The 23,245-nt window shown below is 38.4% G+C and overlaps 1 protein-coding gene across 4 annotated transcripts in view; it reads right to left on the minus strand.

Annotated features, from left to right (window-relative positions):
* Positions 1 to 22,740, minus strand: part of PHF20 (PHD finger protein 20) — a 40,847-nt gene extending 18,107 nt beyond the window's left edge. For 2 of the 4 annotated variants that reach the window (XM_026697681.2, XM_026697680.2), the window contains exons 1-9: positions 22,603 to 22,740; positions 15,270 to 15,372; positions 11,630 to 11,740; positions 8,294 to 8,465; positions 6,637 to 6,721; positions 4,321 to 4,400; positions 3,158 to 3,539; positions 2,355 to 2,462; positions 1,725 to 1,892 (exon numbers count right to left, since the gene is read on the minus strand). In XM_026697681.2, the coding sequence (XP_026553466.1) occupies positions 1,725 to 1,892; positions 2,355 to 2,462; positions 3,158 to 3,539; positions 4,321 to 4,400; positions 6,637 to 6,721; positions 8,294 to 8,465; positions 11,630 to 11,740; positions 15,270 to 15,367 (1,204 nt within the window). In that variant the 5' untranslated portion in view covers positions 15,368 to 15,372; positions 22,603 to 22,740. Of the gene's footprint in view, positions 1 to 1,724; positions 1,893 to 2,354; positions 2,463 to 3,157; positions 3,540 to 4,320; positions 4,401 to 6,636; positions 6,722 to 7,939; positions 8,031 to 8,293; positions 8,466 to 11,629; positions 11,741 to 15,269; positions 15,373 to 22,602 lie in introns of all 4 variants that reach the window. The other 2 variants (XM_087929203.1, XM_026697682.2) reach the window with 2 other exon arrangements.
* Between the last annotated feature and the right edge of the window lie 505 nt (positions 22,741 to 23,245).

Genomic DNA, 23,245 nt, shown 5'->3' on the forward strand with positions numbered 1-23,245 from the left:
GTTATTTTTTGTAAGTTTAAATTCCAGGGTACCTTAGTTGTTGCTTTTACAATTTAACCCGGTCAGCCAAAATTTTCACTTCTTATCTTCCTCCTGCACATTCTTTTCCGGTCGAGTTCTTCTTTGTGGTGGCCATTTCTGACCACCGCTGCAACCGCCTTCGGGAAAGGGAGTAATGGCCAGCTGAGGAGGAGATATGCGGCTCTCCTCAACCCTGCTGGAGGTCTCCCACCTCTTCACCACCTCTACGGGGTGGCTTAGCCCCGAAACCAGCCGGCTCGGGGCGCTCCAGCGGTGAGCCCAGACAGAAACCGCGCACGATCGCAGATTTCTGTCTGTCACCGAAGCCCTTCAAACTGGAAGTCCTCAAACTTTTAAATTCTCCCTCCCCATTGCCCTATTAACTTTTCAGTGCTACAATCTGCATTAAAAAACTATTAATACTGATACATTTAAAAAGCATGTTTAATTTCCGAGTTTCTACTTGTCCCATAAAGTACAATTTAAAAGCTGTTCAAAACACTTTAAATATTTAAATGTTTTAAACAGTTTTACAAATAGTTCTATCAGTAAATTATTTTTATTAAACATCTATGAAATGTAATCTTGAGTAAATATAATAAACAGCAATAATCAGACAAGTGCAGTTCTATCCCACTGCAAGAAAATAATTTGAGTAAACAGGCCCCTCCCTAGCCACATGAAGGCAATGTGAGGAAGAGGAAGCATATTTAAATTTAAAGATTCAATAACTATAGCTGTTCCAATAAAAGTAGATTTTAGATATATATGACAATGGTATCTTAGTCTGATCAATCTCCTATACAGGCCTGACATCTATATTACCTCAATATGCTCTATATGGTGGTATACTTGAAGAACCTCTGAAAACTGCACTTGATCCAGATAGGCTTCCAGATGCAATTCACATCTCCTATAAACCCCTTCATGGTATGGGCTGTGGTATTTGAAGGATTATCTCTCTCCAACTTTCCCTACCTGCCCTATTAGATCCAGCAGAAGCATATTCCAGATTCCATTTACTAAAGAATGTAATCTACAGGATTTAGGATCCCAGCAAGAGTTAGACTGACCATGATCTTGCTACTATTTCAGAAAGCCCTATAAAGCAGGCTATTCTCTCAGGCAGGGTGATCAGGAGGTGAGTTAACTTTGCAAAGTATTATTAATTTATAATGGATGTTTTCCTTGATTGTAATTCTATTTGCTTTCATGTTGGTTGTATGTTATTTTATTGATATTTTAACTGTGTTTGCCACCCAGAATTACTTGGTGAAATAAATTTAGAAGGCTATGTAGTCAAGAAGTTACTTGAATCTCTGTCTCCCAACTCAAATCCAATACCTTAACCACCATTCCACTTAGCAGCTGCAAGTGAAAAAGCTCCTTAGAAGACTGATATTAATATTGTCCTAAGCTTCATTAAAAAACAAACAAAAAATTTTCTTGACATTAAGTGCTTTTGGCAACTATCTTGAATCCTTCCTTTCCATTTCCTGAAAAATAATGTAAAATTATTTTTAGGTTAGTGGACACAATCCCTAGGTGATAGTTAGGATCTATAAGAAGGAGCAAAACACCTCTTAAGATCTTTTTAAAAAGATAAAAAAATGCTTTTGGGCAATCTGACATGATTCCTCAACTCCAGAACTGGGATTTAATTTAAAAAGTTACTGACAACACATGTAAAATAAGCTTTTTACCTTCACTAATTTGTTTTGGAGTAGTTTCTTCAAAAGGCCCAATTTCATCCAGAAGTGGTGTGGTAATGCTTTTGTCTAAAGTGTCATGGCTACTGGTAGTAGAATGCCTTGATTGTCTCTTTATGGAATCTTTTTCACTGTCTGGAGCACTTTTCAACTTCTCTTGTGCTAAAAAAAATTTGTTGAACAAATAACAATTGGTACACTAATATCATATACACAAAATAAAATAAAAAACAGTAATCTGATACTTTTTGTCCTGAGTCAAACGTGACATCTGGTGTCTATACAGACATCTCTGTATAAATTTCTCATAACTACATGGAAGTGATTCCTTATTGTTCTGTGGCAGTACTGTTTGTATATGTACTGTTTGTATATGTAATGTTCCAAATTACTCTTTAGTCTTAGTTATTTCCTGACAGTTTCACATCTATCCTGTTTAGAGTAGTGAACCAAGATTGGATAATACTGGCACCTACCGTGACATTTATGTATACACACTTATTTAAAAATATCCCCCACTATATTCCTAAATTTGAAATTTAGTTCATTTGAAATTTAGTTATACTATATTTGTTTTTTTCTAACATTTTTCTATTCTATTTAAATAAACAGAGCTTGACTCACACATATTCTTCTGGAGCCGGGGGCGTTTTGAAGGGACCTCTCCTCCTTTAGGAATTTTTCGTCTTCTCAGTTCTAAAGTTATTGGCTGCAATGTTTGAGAACCTTGTTCTAAGTATATAAATAGAATAAAAATATTTCAATACATATGAAAGAGTTCATTCTTGTAGGAGAAAATAATTTTATATAAGATATTTGCAGGATTTAGAATTTGAATCCTGTAGTTTTTAGTTTAAATTGTTCATTATATTCTGTAATTATAATAAGTCAAAAGGAAATCTCCATGTCATCACTGTCTTCAGTTTCTTAACTATACAATTTTTTAAAAACAAGATTGCTATTATGTTGCTGATTCCAACAAACAAGTCCTACTCACATTATGTGTGTTTTAAAACAAATGGCATAATCATAGATAGAACTCAGTCTGTAATGCCTTAAACATTTCTAACACAGAAAAACAGTTTCTATAACGTTTATGTGCAAATGTGGAGCGCTGAGTATTAGTTTCAGACTAACTGATGTACTATGAGCTGCATTCCCAGAAGTAGATGGGTTCAAGGATAACAAAATTAGAAGCCTAGAATCAAATGTAAATGTTATTTCATTTCAATAAAAGCTAGTTCATGCCAGTGTGCATAGGGAATATGATTATTTCCCATATATTTAACAATTTTCTCTTTCTAGCATATTAAAAATATAGTGCCTAGACATTTTAAAAAGAGCATTTGGAGCCAAATCTAATAGTTGCATATGATCCTGGGACCTTAGGTTGTATACCATTGTCCCAACACTTAGTTTTGACTGACCTGCTGGAGGCACCACAGGTGGTCTACCACGTCTTCGCTTAGTTTCTTTGATGTTTTCTGATGGGGCCTTCACATTATCGTTTTCTGGTTTTTTTTCAATTTGGGTATCTATTGAGAATTCTCTATCATTTTCAGATATATTCTCCTTGTCTTCTTTCCCATCTTTAGATAAGGCTTTTTCAGAAACTTTATTTTTCTCTGAAGAACCAATCAGTTTTCCTTCTTTATCAGTTTTAGGTCTTCGTTCAATCTTTAATGGCTTTTCATCCTTGTCTTTCTTGTTTTCAGATGCTTTCCTTTGCTCTTTAAATTTTTCCCATCTTTCAGGAGATGAAGGAATTTCATTACATCTCTCCTTAGGTTTTGAATTATTCACAATAGACTAAAAATAAAGAAGTTGGTGATTAATTTTTATTTCAAGTTAATTAATTAATTTAGAGGATGGAAGAGGGAGATCAGATATACAATTTAAGGAAAAAGCTAGAAAAACAAAATCATTTAATATAAGAGCATCAATGCTCAATAATAAAACTGTTAAATTCTATAAAATATATCTGAAGAAGAAACAGAGGACTATCAAGTTTTTTAAAAAAGCAAATAGCCTCTTTTTAAAATGTTGCATGTCATATACCAGAAATATATGAATCAGAATTAAGATTGATAGAAAACTTGGATTCTGTGACTATGTTTGCACATCATGCTAAAACTATGTTTCAAATGCAATAGATAAATATGGAAATAATTAAAATTCATCATGTCCTAGATACTTTTGGAAATTTTTTCCTTTATCAAGTTCCTCATGTTGACAAGAATATATGTATGGTTAGTGATGTGTGACCAGTACATTGTAACAAACTGATTCAAACAATCTCAACTTCATATTATTAAAAACAGATTTATTTCAAGGTGTGCTTTTTATTTTAAAAAGGAATTTTTCTCATATATGCTGAACCCTGATTAAATAGAAGCAAAAAATTCTTTCCATTATGCAAATAATTAATGCATAAACCTAGAATTGCTAGATATGCTATTTCATATTCACAATGAAATTGCATGACATGCAAATGTGGCCCATACCTTAAACTGCAAATCAACCTTAATTTGATCAAATTGACCAATAAGATCAATATGACATACATAAAATTTCAAAGTATGTCTCCTACCTGATCTTTGGAAAAAGCTTTGACATGTATATTTTTGACTGTCTGAATCACACCATCATAAAACTTCACAGTGTAAGTTCCTGAAATTTAAAAGAAAAAAAATTAGTGTGACAGCCTGCTTTTAGTCATGGCTTCCCACTGCTTGCTCTCATGTACATGCAAAAACCCAAATCAACAAATGATTTGAACTGATGTGTATATTAAGAACCTGGGAGTATGAAATATTTTACTTTCTCTTAGGGCATCTTCCCAAAGGGAAGGGGAAGAGGCCATAGATACTGTGCTGTCCTTAGAGGTAATCTAAAATTATGAGAGGAATTCTAGAAAGAACAGTGAGAATGGAGATAATGGCTGGGAAATAAGATGGACTTAGGCAGCTCTGGCTGATGAAAATCTATGGTTTTAATAAAGAATAAGGTAGAGTGGCAAACTGACTTGGATTGAGCTGAAGGTCTGTCAAGTGTGGCTCAAGTCCACAAAGCAGAAGAGTGCAGCCCTGGATATTAACTGCCAAAGACAGAAGAGGAGGAAGCAGCTCAGGACCTATCTAGCAAATGCAAATGTCACTGATGGTGGTCAAAGATAAGTGGAAAATCAAAATCAGTTTTATCAGGAAAAAACATGTTCAGGAAAGAAAGAAAAAAATTCAGTCACTCTGCAGTTTAGATGGCTATGACCCTTGAAACAGAAAGAGAGCTTGACACCTCCTACTGTAAATATCATGCCGGTTCTATTAATTTGCCGGCTAGCAAATTAAAAGCAAATACTGAATAAACATTTGTTTTGTTGTGGTTATTTAGTAAATATGAAAAATTCTGCAACTGAGTTTTGCACTTAGTTTTTTTTAAATTGTTCTAATGCAGGAAAAATCTCAGTTTCTATTATATTTTAAAATCCTTTTTTCCATCACCTTATAGTTTTCACAAGTAATGCTTGTAATGAAGCATAATGATAACAATGAAGCCATATGTTACAATGTAATCAAGGAAATGTAATTATATAATTGAGCCCATTGTTAAGCAAGGCAGTTATTAAGTCCGTTTTCTCCCATTTTACTGTATTTTTTGCTACAGTTGCGATGGCTCACTGGGCTTGGTGGCTGGAAAGCTGATGGTCCAGATTCAAGATCCAAGCATTGAGCAATGGAGTGAGCTCCTGTCTACACCTTAGCTCCTATGAACCTAGTAGTTTGAAAGCATGCAAATGCAAGTAGATAAATAGGTGCCACTTCAGTGGGAAGATAAGTGTTCCATGACATCATGCTGGCCACATGACCATGGAAACATCTTTGGACAAACATCTGCTGGCTCAATGGCCGTTGAAATGGAGATGAGCACTGCCCTTACAGTTGGCAACAACTAGTGGAGTAAAATCCACAGGGAGGCCTTTCTTTATCCTTTGTCACAACTGCAAATCACTGTAGTTGTTAAATAAATCATATGGTCATTATGTGAATTCAGCTTCCGCCACTGACTTTAGTTGTTGGAAGCCAGCTGGGAAGGTTACAAATGGGACAGTGCAACTGTTATAAATGTCAGTTGTCAAGTGCCTAAGTTTGATCATGTGAGCCTGCAGATGCTGCAACAGTTGTGTGAAAAACAGTCATAAGTCACTTTTTTCAGTGCCATTGTAGCTTTGATTGGTCAATAAATGAATGGTTGTAAGTCAAGGACTACCTATATTACATCTTTGTGCCAAATGTCTAACACAACCAAGTAAACTATTGGATTTGCACAATTATCACACACACACTTCTCTACCTGCCCTTCTTTTTGCCATCCCCACTGATGCCTAGGATTTTCTGCTGATTCAGAAAAGACAAATTTTAAAGAGCTGAAGGTGATCTCCAAAAATGACCCATACCTGGGTCATAGTTTTCTTAGACCCTATGCCAGTAATTTAAGAAGTTAATCTGCCTAAAATCCTCATTGAGATAAATGATATATATATATCTTGAAGAAACAATACTACAACAAATATTTTATGTTCATAAAAATCAGGAACAGTATGAAAAGAATGATACTGTTTTCTGTGGTATTCCTAAATGCTGTAATGGAGAATACTTTCAGATATTGCTTCAATAACCCTCTAAAAAGATGCAAACTACCAGCTGTCTGCAAGGAATATGAATCCTTCAATTCCCTGCTATCTTGTCAGAGCTGAAGAAGCTTCTTGGATGAGAAGTGAAACGTCTTCAAAGAAAAAAGAAGAAAGTCCAGTTGCCTCCCGAAAAACACCTTTGGGACAACCACGACCTGGATGACTGAGAATCTCTACAGATTTCCAGATATTAAAAAGTTATATATTATGCCTTACCATCCTTGTTAACAGAAGTAACCTTTGCTGGATAAAAACGACAATCAGACCAGCAAGCTAACACCTGATCATTTATGTGAAATTCCTAGAAAAACAGGAAGCATTTATCATTCTAAGTTATATAAAATAAATATGCTATTGCATTGCAATTTTAAAATAAGTCTATTGTTACAAATTAATGCCAACAGCAGAATATAATTATTTTCTATTGCATTATAAACATGTTATGCAGCTTATTAAGAAAATAATCATAGCATCTCATAACAAAGATTGTGCTTGATCTAATTAAAATAATCAAAATTAATAAATTGCTATGAAATGGCACAAATATTTGAAAACTGAACATTGCTACTCTGTTTTAAGTTAATCAGAAGCTAACCTAAATTAAATTCATCAGAGTATCTATACGGTTTTATGAAAAATTGACTTTCAGCAGAAAAATGTTATGATGGAAACCCTAAATGAAAGTCAATACATTTTATTCATTAGCTTTTCATTAGAAACTAGCCTTATTAATAGAAACCAAGTCATCATTCTTTATTATACTATTTATAGTTATAATTAAGCAAAATAAATCTGTGTTTAAGTTTAAAGCTTTTCATTTCTTCCTGGTTTATTTTCCTTTGCAGGTAGTCCTCGATTTATAACCATTTGTTCAGTGACTGTTCAATTAGTACTGTGCTGAACAAAGGGACTTATGACAGGTCTCCAAACTTATGCAGCTGCAACATCCCCACAGTCACATGATTGCAATCTGGGAACCCATTTGCACTTAAGACTGTTTACTAAGCCCACAGCAATTACGCTATTGTCATTTGAAATTTTCCCTGCTGGCTTCCCCAAAATGTCAATGGGAAAGCAGGCAGGGAAGGTTGCAGGTGGATGCGTTAAGTCTTCCACAGTGAGGAAGTCTCTCTGAGCTCATGCCCATCTTTTGTACAACCCTTCCCTCTGCGGCTCTTTTCACACACATCTGTTCACCTTTCCTAATCATTATCTTTCACACACACCATCTACCCTCCCCAACGGATGTAGCACTTCTAATGCATCCTTCCTGACCCACATAGCACCCCTTCATCTCTTACCCAGTGCATATGGCTCTCCTCAGGCACCCCCACAAGTCCTTCCCAACCTACACCTCTCCCCTGTGCATCCTCTTTAACCCAAATGGTCCCCTTCCTGATCCACACTGCAACCTCATGCATCCTCTCCAACATGCATGATATCTCTCATACATCTCCTCACATCTTTACCATACTCCCACACCCCTTAAATCCCACCTCTCACAGCAGCAGCCACTTACCTGCCTGCTGGTCTGAGACTTGCAACTTCCTGCTGGCTTCTCCATTAGTTTTGATTGTGGGAAGCTGGTAGGAAGCTGTCTCACCCAGCAACTGCAACAAATTCAGTTAACAACAGTAACTAGTACTGCAGAATTATCAATACTAAGTGATGCAGCCACATTTTAGACCATATTGCTTAGCAACAAAAATTCTGATTCCACTGTCACCATAAGCCGAGGACTATCTGTACATTTTTATCTTATCTGTTCAATAAAAAAAGCAAAACTGGCAATTGTGTTAAGTTCCTCTAATTTCTAAAATATATAATTTATGTGGGCATGTAATTCTGCTACTAGACCAATGTTTTTACTTACTGAAGATCCTTCTTCCCCATGCAATCCTTCTTTCCTTAATTGTATTTTTTCTAAAGGACGTAAATAAGGACTGTCCCAACAAAACCATTCATCATAGCGGTGATTCCAACGTTTAAAATGGATAAGCACCTTTCCTTCTTCATAATCAATTTCTTCAATGTGAGCTGGATACCTATATAAACAAAGTTAATGTAAAGTATTTTTTGCCAAATATATTTGAGTAAAACTGAAAATACACATTAAACAGTATATCCTTACACATTTATTCAAACATTTTTATATGACCGCTCATCTCACATATACGTGGTAGCTTCAACAAAAAATGTCTGTTAGTTAGGACCCACCAAGTTAAGCTTCCTACCCAATGGGACCTGCAGTATCTTATTAACCCTAAAAGGATTATCAATCTGTGAAAAAATTTTTTTTATCTTATTCATGACAATTTCTTCACATTATTCTGAAGAAATAAATGTTTTTCATTTTCCAGTTCAAATCCTAGCAAGGGTGGCAAAACATACCTAGTCCCCATCCCACCACACTTGGGAAGCCCAAACTGGCCACTACATGGTCCATCAGTGCCTGGAAGTCTGTTACAGGCAGGAGACCCAGACTGACTACTACAACGCCCATAGGCTATGGAAATAAGCCATGGTCTGGGAGGCTTAGGACTGATACTACACCATGGAAAGCTGGTACCACTATTGCGATCATTTGGAACACTCCTCTAAACTGCACAATTTGGAAAAAGAGCCCTCTGAACAATTGCAAGAGTGCTACCTGTTTGCAGAATAGTGCAAGGCAGCCTCTGTAGGAAGTTTGCCTCACATTGTCTGGGAGCAAAATGCAAAGGTAAATGAAGCAATTTATACATGCTGCTGGGCCCTGTAGCCAGCCTGGCAGATTTCCATATGCCATTGGGCTGTCTAGTTCCCAGGCCAGGCCTCCTGGCAGCTTACTGCATGCAGTGGCAGCCAATGGGGCCTCCTGGGCACTGTAGCCTGTGCGCTTCCAATATCCCGAGCGACCCATCCTCCACTTAACGACCCACACAAACATTTAATGCATACAACTGGAACAGCCACAATTGCAGTCATTGAGTAAGCGATCACCTCGCTCAACAACTGCTTTGCTCAATCACATAAGATTCCAGGCTCAAATGTGTCAATAGTCAAAGACTACTTACTTTTCTTGCGAACTATTTTGCTTCAACTGTAAAGTATTCAATTTATATATGAATCAGAAAAAGTCCAGAATCTGCGTAAGCTGATACTTGTAAAAGTCTACCCCTTTTAAAGAAATCCAATCAAATAATTGCTGAATAGAATTGTGTCTAGAAAGGCACAATGCTGGAAATGATTGGGTTATGTAAATTATGGTTTGCCTAACAAACACTGACATTGACATTTTCCTTCTAATAATTCATATTTACTTGTACATGTTACTTGAATTGTTTATTTAATAGCTTCTAATACATATATTAATATATATATATTATACACACCCACACACTGTTCAACGTATTTACAAACCATTAGAAGAGAATATATGCATCTCAAGGTTAACTATAGTCTCTTTGGTGCTTTCTGAGCTTAGTTTAGTTGGTTGTTCGCAAACATTTCATTACCTGACTAGATAACATCTTGAGTATTAGAGGGGAATGGGTTTTGCTCTGTTTATATACAATAGCTTGCCCTGTCAGTATTGATGGGTGTGTTGCTTTCTCCCTGATAATTCCTCAAGCAGTAAACAACGATCTAATCAAGAAACTACCAAGGAGAAAACAACACTCCCACCAATACTGACAGGACAAGCTACTGTATATAAACAGAGTGTCACTGATGGAGATGAGTGGCTATAGAAATTGAATGAATAGAACTCAGATTAATTAAAGCTATGGAAAATCCATTAACTGAGAAAAATAGAGGTTAACCAATCCTCGGAGTCATTTGAAAAAAATTTAAAAAAAAATAAAGCAGATGAGTCTAAAGCAGGGGTCCCCAACCCCAGGGCTGCGTCCCACTATTGGACCGCAGCCAGTTTGGAAGTGGGCCACAGAAAATGCTGGGCGAGCGCATGTGTACAGCTCCCTTCATGCGAGTGGCATGTACTTCCACTCATGTACAAAGCTCCATTCACACAAATAGCAGGAAGGCATACTGGCCGCTCTCACAGAACCATACCGTGTCCCTGTCCCCCCCCCCCGCCCCGGCTGGTTCACAAAATCAGAAAGGTTGGGGACCACTGGTCTAAGGGTAAGTTAATATTCACTTACAACTCCTTGTATGTGCACAACCTATGACATGCAGCCCTTCAATCCTTGACTAAACTATATTAAATCCCTTTCAAATATTTTAATATAACAAAAAGGTAATATTATTAAATATATGGAAAGGAATAATATTAATTACATTCAGTTAATTTATATTTAATTCAAAATATACTTATTTTTTAACTTTGGTTCAGTCCATTTTAAAATATGGTTTCCAACTTGCTATTCAAAAGGCAAATGTCATCTGAGAAAAAAGTTGCACTACCGTGCACTAAAATAGTTTGAAGCAAAGATGTGCAAGTTTTCAGCAGTTGAGAACTATGCTCATAATTATCTGATTGCAAACCAAAGCTGGAAAGATGATGGTATAACTGAAGAGTGATGTATTAAATATTATAGTTTACTATACCTATTTCTTGTATTCCAATGAAAATCAATGAACTATTTCATAAATTTAATCCTATAGGAGCATCTTGGGGCAATTCTCAGAACCAACCATCCATGATTAGTGTAATGTCCAAATCCAGGATTCTAATTAGTAATCCTGATATATGTAGTGCTTAAATCAGTTTCTCTTTAATTTAGATATCCTGAAATCCATGTTTTATTAAATCCCCAAAGCCTCTTAAACCAGGTGTGCCATGGAAAAGAAGGGAAGTAGTGTATACTGAAGCCCACTACTATTCACTCCAAGCCATCATTACATCTAAAGCAAACCAATTTTTTAAAAAAATTCTCTCTATATAATTAGTTGTAAATACCAATAGAAATGTAGAATTATTTTTTGTTCAGTATATTAAAGCTTGGACAAATGTCACCATGACATTATATTAGTTATTAAATCAGCTTAATAATTTAAAGGTTTTTCCACATGAATACAGATAGCACATTCAGTAAATTATATCCTTGCATGTTATTGGAATAAAGCCAAACAAGCTAAATACATAAAGAGCTAAATCACAAATGGATCTGAATTGAAACACTTGTTGGGTTGATTCCTTGTTTACAACACAGTATGACAGCATTACAAAAAATGCATCCAAGTTTGATCATGAAATAAGAAATACCAGTTTTTTAATCTGTCTCGGGCTTCCAACTGGGCTCCCACTTCAAAGTTGATACCTCTTCTGTTTGGTGGATGTTTTTTCATTTTGTTATAAGCCGTTGCTTTTATTCCCCTGAAAAATGCAATTAAACATCAATCACCAGAACTAGAGTTATGCTCTTTTTGATAAACTATCTAGCTGATTAAAATAATTCACAATCCATGTTTCAAATAAAAACAACCTGTAGCATTATGTTAAGAGCACATGTTATATAGTCTTCTCAAGTGAAGACCATATTTGTATAGTCTTCATCTCAAATCTTATCAAAACTGAACTGTGACAGCCCATGTCAAACTTATTATACAAGAAGATCCATCTCAAGACTTGTGTCTTCTGTGTGTATGAATCAGGTTAAAATACAGACTGCTTGGAATTAAATTATCTTCATCTTCTGCAAGTAATTCTTAGGCCATTATTTATTACACTGCTCAAAAAAATAAAGGGAACACTTAAACAACACAATGTAACTCCAAGTCAATCACACTTCTGTGAAATCAAACTGTCCACTCAGGTAGCAACACTGATTGACAATCAATTTCACATGCTTGTTGTGCAAATGGAATAGATAACTGGTGGAAAGCAGAGGCAGTTAGCAAGACATCCTCAATAAAGGAGTGGTTCTGCAGGTGGTGACCACAGATCACTTCTCAGTTCCTATGCTTTCTGGGTGATGGTTTGGTCACTTTTGAATGCTGGCGGTGCTTTCACTCTACTGGTAGCATGAGACGGAGTCTACAACCCACACAAGTGGCTCAGGTAGTGCAGCTCATCCAGGATGACACATCAAAGCGAGCTGTGGCAAGGTTTGCTGTGTCTGTCAGCGTATGGAGGTGCTACCAGGAGACAGGTCAGTACATCAGGAGACGTGGAGGAGGCCGTAGGAGGGCAACAACCCAGCATCAGGACCGCTACCTCCGCCTTTGTGCAAGGAGGGACAGGAGGAGCACTGCCAGAGCCCTGCAAAACCACCTCCAACGGGCCACAAATGTGCATGTGGCTGCTCAAATGGTCAGAAACAGACTCCATGAGGGTGGTATGAGGGCCCGACGTCCACAGGTGGGGGTTGTGCTTATACCCCAACACCGTGCAGGATGTTTGGCATTTGCCAGAGAACACCAAGATTGGCAAATTCGCCACTGGCACCCTGTGCTCTTCACAGATGAAAGCAGGTTCACACTGAGTACATGTGACAGATGTGATAGGGTCTGGAGACGCTGTGGAGAACGTTCTGCTGCCTGCAACATCCTCCAGCATGACCGGTTTGGCAGTGGGTCAGTAATGGTGTGGGGTGGCATTTCTTTAGGGGGCCGCACAGCCCTCCATGTGCTTGCCAGAGGTAGCCTGAGTGCCATGAGATCCTCAGACCCCTTGTGAGACCATATGCTGGTGCGGTTGGCCCTGGGTTCCTCCGAATGCAAGACAATGCTAGACCTCATGTGGCTGGAGTGTGTGAGCAGTTCCTGTAAGACGAAGGCATTGATGCTATGGACTGGCCTGCCCGTTCCCCAGATCTGAATCCAATTGAGCACATCTGGGACATCATCTCTCGCTACATCCACCAATGCCACGTTACACCACAGACTATCCAGGAGTTGGGGGATGTTTTAGTCCAGGTGTGGGAGGAGATCCCTCAGGAGACCATCCGCCATCTCATCAGGAGCATGCCCAGGCGTTGCAGGGAGGTCATACAGGCACGTGGAGGCCACACACACTACTGAGCCTCATTTTGACTTGTTTTAAGGACATTACATCAACGTTGGATCAGCCTGTAGTATTTTTTTCCACTTTAATTTTGGGTGTAACTCCAAATCCAGACCTCCATGGGTTGCTAAATTTGAATTCTATTGATAATTTTTGTGTGATTTTGTTGTCAGCACGTTCAACTACATAATGAACAAAGTATTTAATAAGAATATTTCATTCATTCAGATCTAGGATGTCTTATTTTTGTGTTCCCTTTATTTTTTTGAGCAGTGTATAAGCATTTCATGTCTGGGAAGATAATTTAGCATAGTGTTGATACAAATTGATCCATTCTATGTATCTTTACTTGCTCCATCTATTACTTTTCTGAATGTTTTATGTCTGTATAGCTGCAGGGATTAAGCATAATTAAATAGCACTGACAAATAATATGTGCCACATGGAATAGCTATTATAGGTAATAACTATTTCAAATGGCTTCCATTCAGTAGTTGCATATAGTATTGCTATAATTTGCAACAATAAATACATGATATAGAGAATTATAATTTACAAAGTACAGCATAACTTCTCAATACTCTGTGATGTTCTAGGAGAAAACTTAATACCCTAAAGCTTATTACTGAGTTTTAAGGTGCTAAGAAGTATTCATTACATGTAACATTGGTATGTGTTTGCATTTAAAATTACATTGATGATAAGATCTGCAGGATATCTTTATGATCAACACTGACTTGATGACACATAATCAACAATCAATGTGCTTTTGCCACTAGTTTCATAAATCTACTGTATTTAAGTCATCTAATGGTCAACAAACTGTCTGAGCAACAGATTCCAACTTTTGATTTTGGTCAAACTTCTAAATATTTAGGATAGTCATATTGTTAATTTGGGGCATGAAATGGTTTACAAAATGTAAGACTGAAAACACTGTAACCCACTGCATTATATTTCATATAATGGAACTTACTTATTTAAAAGTTTGCAAGTCTCAAGGAATATACAATTATCCCTACAGTTTCATCAACTTTACAGATCTTAGTTTTATGTACAACTCAAATTATAAAATAGCTTTAAAATGCTATTTTAAATACCATAAACTAAGCTCCTGATCAGAATTTGATCATTTCTAATTTAAATAAAACTACAAACTGAAACCACATCAGTACAAAATCTTTCATGAGAATATTACACAACAGCTTTAACTGGCATAATTTTTGGTATATTGTACAGTACTGATGGTTTTAATATAACCACAGATAAATTGCACGACTTGATTAAAACCTGCAGTTTTATAAACAGCACAATATTTCTTTTACTGCTATAGATCGGTAGCTAAGGTTAAAGCCTATAGGGTCTCCTGTATGAGCAGGGGTTTGGACTAGAGCAGGAATGTCAAACTGGCAGCCCATGGGCAGAGTGTCATGCACAGGCCATGCCTACCCCAGCTCCACGAATGGGAAAAATGTCATGAAACATCACGTGATGGCAACATGATGCTGAAAGCTTAACACCTGTGGACTAGAAGATCTCCAAGGTCCCTTCCAACTCAGTTATTCTATATTCTCTCCTTTTTTGAGCACGCTGTACATATTACTCTTCTTAATAGATCTAGAAAACAGATTTGCCTAGGGGATTAAAAGCTAAAATTCATTTTGAAGTAATCCTTGCTATCTCCATAAGAAAATTACCTTCTATTTCTAAACAATTGTACAAATAGAGTTTGGTTTCAATAAACTTTTCTTTTTCCAAATGGTTTTGTTTCCATTGAATGCTAAGCCTACACCAAGGTTAAGTTCAACATGCTGTTCAACCCAATCAGGCTGAAATTAGTGTTAAATCGCTCTTAACTTAATCATAAACTGGTACCATGGCTTGCAGTAAGGTCACTTACCTCAGCCATGGCTCTGAGTGCCACTGCAGAAATAGCTGCCAGGGAGACAATGTCACCTCACCAGAGGAATGTAACAGACCATAGGCCCATATAAGCATTCAAACTGAATGGATGAAAAAACATGAAAGAACATCTGTACAAACTGTTATAAATAAAGGACAAGCAAATACATGGGTCAGTGTTTACTGTAGATAGCATGTATAGAATATGCTAAAAAATTAACTTTTAAAGTCTGTACTGCCAAGAATTGTTTTTGGGGAGATGGGCAGCTATAAAAATTTGATAAATAAAACTATCCTCCCTGATATTGTCACAAAAGTAATTTTTCTCAGATGAGTGAGAAAATGATTTAGTAAGTACACTGAAAAGAGAAAACTACACATTCAGGTCATATAGTTCTAATAATATGCATGCTATGAACAATTTACTCCTACGTATTAAATCATAATTTAGCACACTCTTCTCTACCAAACATATCTTAAAAACTATTATCCACCACTGAAATATGCTGTACTTATATAGCTCAAAAGGTGCTGTGAGTATTCAATCTTTCCTCTAAAAATCTCTACCCAATACATTTTTTATAATATTGAAAAAGTTATTAATAGTCAAGAATATCTTATTTTCTTTATTGTATCAGAGGCAAGAAGTGTGAATTTCAATCACTGAAGTCAATCCTCAACCTATTACCACAATTGGGCCAGAATCTTGGTCATTAAGTGAGACATCATGTGACTGCTTCATTCAATGACCAGACTCTTGGTATTCTTGGTTGCAGATGTTAAGTGATTACACAGGTCATTAAGTGAAGTCCCAGGTAAAGAGTTCAGGGTGCCTCAGGGCGTTGGGGAAGACCCTGGGAGCTCTGCTCAAAACCCAAGCAATATTTTCAGCCCCTGAGCGGGGAGACCTTCTCACACAATTTGTGCTGGGCTTTCCAGGGCCTCCCCTTATCTTTGAGGCTCCCAGTGTTCCATACATTAGTGTGCTGTCTTTCTGCAAAATCCTGCTTGGGTTTTAGCTCCCTCTCACCTCTAGGGGCTGGATGAAAGAGCTTCTGCCAAAGCATTTCAAGCATGGGACTGAAACCCTTCAACAGGGTGCTCTTTCAACCAGCCCACATAGCTTGCAACCTTCCCTGTTGAATTTCTGAGGAAGCTGGCAGAGAAGAAAGCAAATGATTGACACATGATAGTGGGGTGCCTGGCAACCAGTATAAACAATAAGTATAAACAGGTTACTAAGCACCCAGATTGAGATCACAAGCTGGGGTAGGAAACATTTTATGATGATTAGAAATGTTATAAACTTTACAAAGTATTTACAAGCCATAAACCACCCTTTCTGAGGCCATTATTAATGAAAATGTTGTTAAGTTAAGGACTACTTGTAGTCATTACAGGAATCTTTTTAAATTTAGACTGGTACTGCATATGCCTTAATGCTCTCTTGAAATTCATCCTAGCAGACAATGAATGTTTCCAAATCAGCTTTTCAAGAAAAATATTAACACACACACACAATGGTAGCTCTTCAATTCCTACTACTAGTATAGTAGGAATAGTAAAACATGCCATACCATCAATAACAATTATAAGCTCATCCAGTTCATCCCCTGCAATTCTGAATGGCAGTGGTCATTTGATTTGATTGGTTAATCCAAAAAGCAGCAATGAATTCTGATACTTTTAATCTTTGCAACTGGATGACTTTTATACTGTACTAAAAACACATTTCCAGGAAAGAAACATGGCTAAATAATGTCACACTCCATCTTTGCTAATATCCCGTACAGCCAAAAGAGGTACTACTTCTTAAGTTAAAAGATTATTTTCATTCTTTTCCCCCTAACTTCTCATTTATGCTGGCAATACTTTTCTGAAAGTTGTTTCCATTTTCTTCAAGCTTCCAAAATTTTGAAACATGGAGTTGAGAAGCAGACAGCATTTCTTAATGATACAGGTTAGAATTACCCTGATAGGTAATCCAATGATATATGAATTAGCATGCACATTTTTTAAAAAATTTAAAAATTAATTCCTTTAATTGTAAGATATCAATGTTTCAAATAAAGTACATATACATCTTTGTCATATGAAAATTTAAAGGAAATTATTTGCATATAGGTAGATTTGCTTAATAATCACTTGTTCAGTGACTGAATTTATGACCATGTTGAATGTGTGATACTTATAACTGGTTATGTTTCTGCAGTCACAGGACCACAATCCAGCCACATAGCAATTAACTCGCAACTATGACATTGCACTGTTTTGTGGTCATGTAATCATAATTTGCAACCTTCACTGCTATCTTCAGGGCAGGGGGCTTCAGTTAACAATGGCAACTGAAAGTGTTTAATTGACATAGCTAAATGGCACAGGCCCATGACATCACCATTTTGACAGTGTTGCTTAACAAAGGAAATTTGGGTCCCAATACTATGTTAAATGAGGACTGCCTGTATTATGAAACCAGGCAAAGGAACTACCCATGTTTTCCTGACTGGATCTTATATTCTTTTGGGTAACAAAATAAACACTAGGGCTTATTTTTTTTGGGGGGGTCACTTGTTCCCGCCCCGCCAATGTACGTGAGGCACCTGCTTGCTTGTGGTGTGCCAGGACTGCTGCTGCAAGGCAGGAGAATATGGAGCTGCCTCGCACAGGCTTACCTGAGGGACCCTGCAGCCAGGCCACCCAAGCCCCGATACTTGCCTCACCTTGTGACCTGGTCATCAGCAGCCCTGTCCAGCAGGGCCCTGCATGTCTGCCTGCCCACTTCTGCTTGCTCACAGCCACAACAGAGCAGGAGACCAAGCAATGCCAGTACTGTGGTCACAAGGTGAGGCAGGTAGAGCTGCCCCATGCATCAGCTTACTTTAGGGCCCTCATAGCCAGGGCATCCATGCTCCGACACCTGCCTTGCCTGGAAGCCATGGCACCATCACACCACTCAGCCTTCTGCTCCATTGTGGCCATGAGCCAGCAGAAAAAATAGACGGGTGGCCATGTGGGCTCCCTCTGCACATGGTTGCTGCTGCTGCTGCAAGGCAGGTGTCGGGGTGGGATGGCCTGGCAGCAGGGTCCTGAGATAAACAGGTGCGGGATGTGTGGGGTAGCTCGACGACCATCTTGCCTCGCCTCATGGCTACAGCACCACTAGCATCCACAGAGAATGGGCAGCCAGATGGCTGTGCAGGCTCCTAAATAGGACTTACTTTGGGGGGTAGGGCTTACATTACTCACAAACATAAAAGGCATGCTATGTCTTATTTTATGGATAGGTATTTTCAGGGAAATGGGAGAAGCAGAAGTTTTGGAACAGTAATTATTTTAAATACAAGTCTTGTCGTGGCAACAATCATTAGTTTAATCACATACTGCTCATCATCAACATATTTATTTAGCTCATACCAAACCTTTGTAAGAACTGTTCCCAAATCTTTAAATTGGCTTGACTTAAGGAATGGTATAATTTTTTCTTACTAAAATTCAACAGATCATTTCAATATTACATAAAACTCTTTAATTAAGAGGATGATGTTATCTGTTCAGCTGTGTCAGTCTTGGCAATTTCATAATGCCAGCTCTCTCTACATCTTCTAATCTTGCACTGTTTCTTTAAGTTTTCTATGCTCCGTCAGCTTTGATACCATTCAGCTATCTAGTGTTCTTTGCAGAGCTGGTCTCCTTTTATTGCTAACTCTTCCTAGCATAAATTGCTTTCTCCAGTGAATTTCCCTGCATGACATGGCCAAAATAAGTGAGACAAAACTATTTAAAGAATCCCATTGTGCATAATATTTTAAAAAATCAATTCTGGGAGGATTGTTTGGGATCCGAATGTAATGAATTTCAGAAGAAATTTATGTATAAAATCATCAAATATTGATCTGGAAAATCATCCAAAGATCAGCAAAACATCTCATACCACTAAAATCACATTACATAAATTTTAACTTACAGGATTGGGTTGGTAGAATTATAAAATACTTAGAATCAGTTCTGATAGAAATGCTGATTATCCATTCCTTTTGGTCAAATTACCCAACAAATGTTCCTAGGACTCCTGCCATTGACAATGTTTCTTAAGGCAGTGGCCCCCAACCTTTTTTGTGCCGCAGCCCGGTACCGGCATCACAAAATCATCCGCGGCCCGGTACCGGCATCAGCACGCATGGCAAGGCGAGCCGAGCGACCGGCCAGCCAGCCGTCCCCTGCTTCTCCCCGCCACCTTCAACTCCTCCTTTGTACCTGTGTCGATGGGCTTCATAAACGGCTTCGGGACGGTCGCTCGGCTCGCCTTGCCATGCATGCTGAAAGAATCCTCGCGCCTTAGTTTTGTTCGAAGCCGCCCCCCCCCCAATGAAACTAAGGTGCGAGGATTCTTTTAGCACCCAAACGCCGCTTTCTACCCGGAAAAGCTCACTGGAAGCACTTTTTCATCAAAACAAGATGGCGGCACCTAGCAAACCGGCAGCCCGGTAGAAATTGTTCCACGGACCGGTACCGGTCCGGGGACCAGTGGTTGGGGACCCCTGTCTTAAGGCACTTACATTGTTACAACATAAGAAATATATTCAATTTCTTATCTCAACAAACTTGAATATTTAAGTACTCTTTCTTTGGTGCAATGTATTTAAAATTTCGGCAATTGCTTTTAGCTGAAACATTAAAGGAAGGCTTTGAAAAACTCTTCAATTACAGATTGGTTTATTTAAATTTGATTATATATCTATAGCAACAATACTGTTCTAACAGTTTATTTCAGGTTGTACAAATGTACTTGATAAAAATATTGAGAAAGTACAATGAAATTCAAAGATTTTAAATGTATTAATACATGTTTATTTACATTTTTTCTTTTAGTTTTTAATTCAATATTTTAAAATAATGTTTGCCTTGCTGTTGTTTAATTTTTAAAAAGATGGAAAATATATACCTAGAAAGGCAGTATTTTTGTATGTGGGGGTTCTGATTGATTTATCAGATTCAACATAATCAAACCAAAAATGTGTACTTTTAAAAAATTAATAGTTTCCCTTACAGTCTATACTTAAAGATTTTAGTTCAAATAAGGATATGCCAAACGAAATCCAAAAGTTAATGAGGCTAAGACAAAAGCTAAACTACATTTATATTTTATTTTTTATTTATATGGCTGCACATCTCAAATGTATAACGCTGGAAAATTAACAGTTAAAAACACCATAAATGATGTAATGATAAAAACAGTACACCCACATAAACCACAGTCAAGAAAAAAACAGAACAAACAAAAGAACAACAAAAGTCAATGGCGTTTAATAATTTTGCCTTTCTCTTGTATACAGAGCCATGGTGGCACAGTGGTTAGAATGCAAGTACTGCAGGCTACTTCTGCTGACTGACTGCAATTTGAGAGTTCAAATCTCACCAGTCTCAAGGTTTACTCAGTCTTCAATCCTTCTGAGGTCGGTAAAATGAAGACCTAGATTACTGGGGAGAGGGGGAAGGCAAAATGCTGATTCTGTAAACCACTTAGAGAGGGCTATAAAAAACTGTGAAGTGTATATAAATCTAAGTGCTATTGTTATTAAGAACTGGGAAGTGGGCAGGACTAGTTTTCAAAACCAAATGTAGCCTGTGTAGTTAGTTCTGGCTTGGACCAACAGAGGTCAGTCTGCAAACGATTATGACACATGTACTTATAAGCGGTAGATACACAGCACATCAGGAAGGCAGCAAAAGACTGTATGGCAAACTGTGCCACAATTATCACTTTGGCCACACTTTGAGAACTGTTTTTCTAAGTGGCATATGCTGCAGCGAAAATATTATACTTTGGAATGAAGTAGAAGTATGGTACATTTTCAAAAGTTTCATTACTGGTGAATGAGACAAGTGATTAAAAAAACATCATAAGAATTTATTATTTTAAAAAATATTAAAGGCAAATTTTCTGAAAAAATACTGCATTAATATGCATTACCCCAAAAGAAATCCCTTTGATTTAAAGTATTTCAGACTCCACTGTTGCCATGCCATTACTACATTACTGTTTGAAATATGAAAGATCTAGTAATAAAGAATCACCTTTAATGACAGAAAAGTAAACATAGTTCAACTATTTTGTTCTACCAACATCTCTAAGTAACTTCAAAAACTTGAAAAATGAATTATTCTGATTCCCCTAAGAATGAATGTTTAATTGATTTCTTTGTCAGACCAATTAAACCGAATTCTGTGAAAAATAAATCTATCGAGCTATCAAGATGCCTATGTAAAAGCAGGAAAAAAAATCAGGTTGTTCTCCCATAAAGGTAATATTTTTTTAAAAAAAATCATAGAATATCATGCAGACATTCGGTAAATTCAAAAAAAAAACCTTATAATGTCTGATTGGTACAACCCTTCAGAGGACTGACCTCTTCAATAAGAACCCGGAGGGTAAGCAAATTAGCAGAAAGTAATGTTATATAACTGCAACACCCATCATGTCTGTCAAGTTAATAATAAGCGCTCCCAGGTCCCAGCGATTCGTCAGCACTTATTCATTATCCTAACAGTTGATTTCGGAAAAGCAATTTTGAAAGACATATCACAGCACAGCGATGTCAATTACTGAGACCGCTAACTAAAAAAGTCTGTTTTTGAAAAACGTTATCTGGAGGCGGTCCCTGAAATCAGGAGACTGAATGAAAAGGCAGCCACGCGCGCCAGGGCTTGTCATACACAAAAAGTACAACTTTTCATGCCGTTTAAACCTCGATGCGCCTTTGCGGCCCAATTGAAGCCAGGCGTTCAGATTGAAAAAGCGAACGCAGCACCTCCCGGTGATCAAGGTCACAAAAGTAGCGGCAACCCTGGGAAAAACAAAAACAAAAACAACAGCACTTCTTTCAGGCAGGAAGAGAGCGCGCTTACGCCTTGGCATTCTGCCCCGGAGAAGGGCCGGGCATCATCCTCCGACTCGGCGAGGCAAAGCGGAAAGCATGGTGCGGCCGGCAACACCTCCCAGGCAAGAACTCGCGAGGCCTCCGCTCGCCAAGCCCACGCGGGCGCTACCAGCCGGAGGGGCCGGTACGCCAGGCCCCAGGGCCAGCCCCCTTAAAAAAGGCTTCAGAGAACCCGGCAGCCCAGGAACCTTTCGCCTATACGGTGCGTCGCCGGGCTTCGCGCTGAGCAAAAAATCAGCCACCAGAACCCCGGGAGTCTCTCACAGACTCCCGGCCGGTCCCCGCCCCTCTCCGCCTTTGTGAGGCCGTGGCGGGAGCCCTTGGTGTTCCCCTGCCGGGTTTCCTCCGGATGCTTTTTGCCGGGAGTCGCCTAAGAAGCGTCGTGTATCTTACCGGGTTCTTCGCACGGAAAAAAAAGGCGTGAGCGTGGAAGCTGTTTCTTCCCGCGAGCTCCTGTTACCGAAACCAAACAACCGACGACGACGCAGCAGTGCCACAAAATGGCCGCCACGGCTGCAGTGCCGCTAGTCCGATAGCCGTGAGGGGGGAGGAGAGGGAGGGTCTTCGGTGGGAGGAGCGGGCGGGGACGTGGCTTTTGCTGTCGGGCGGGATCGTGGAGAGGCGCAGCTTGAGAGGCGGTTTTGCTCACAATCTCTCGCATTCGGAACCTTTGCGGGGACGAATGAGATCGCCGATCCCGCGCGGTTGCTGGATCCCGAGTGTGTTGCAGATGTTCAGAAACTGAAACGCTCGGCTGTCTAGCCGTCTTTATCCACGAGCATCTATACAACAGCATCGCACTGCTCTTGAGTCTACTATACAAAGTATTAACGTTATCGGACGGAGCAGGGGCCGTTTTCTTCCACAAAAAAATCACGCGCTATTTGAAAGCCTGCAAAGAAAGAAAGAAACCGGAAAAAAGGATATCGTGGTGAAATATGAAATCACGTGTTCGGAGTGCAGATTTAGTTCTTGGTATCTTTTAGCTGCTTAAAAGAATCTTCGGTAACCAGGTTCGGCATGGCTTCGCCCTGAG

Source organism: Pseudonaja textilis, chromosome 3, assembly GCF_049901715.1.
Source record: "Pseudonaja textilis isolate UNSWEBS1 chromosome 3, rPseTex1.2, whole genome shotgun sequence".
NCBI classification, from domain to species: domain Eukaryota; kingdom Metazoa; phylum Chordata; class Lepidosauria; order Squamata; family Elapidae; genus Pseudonaja; species Pseudonaja textilis.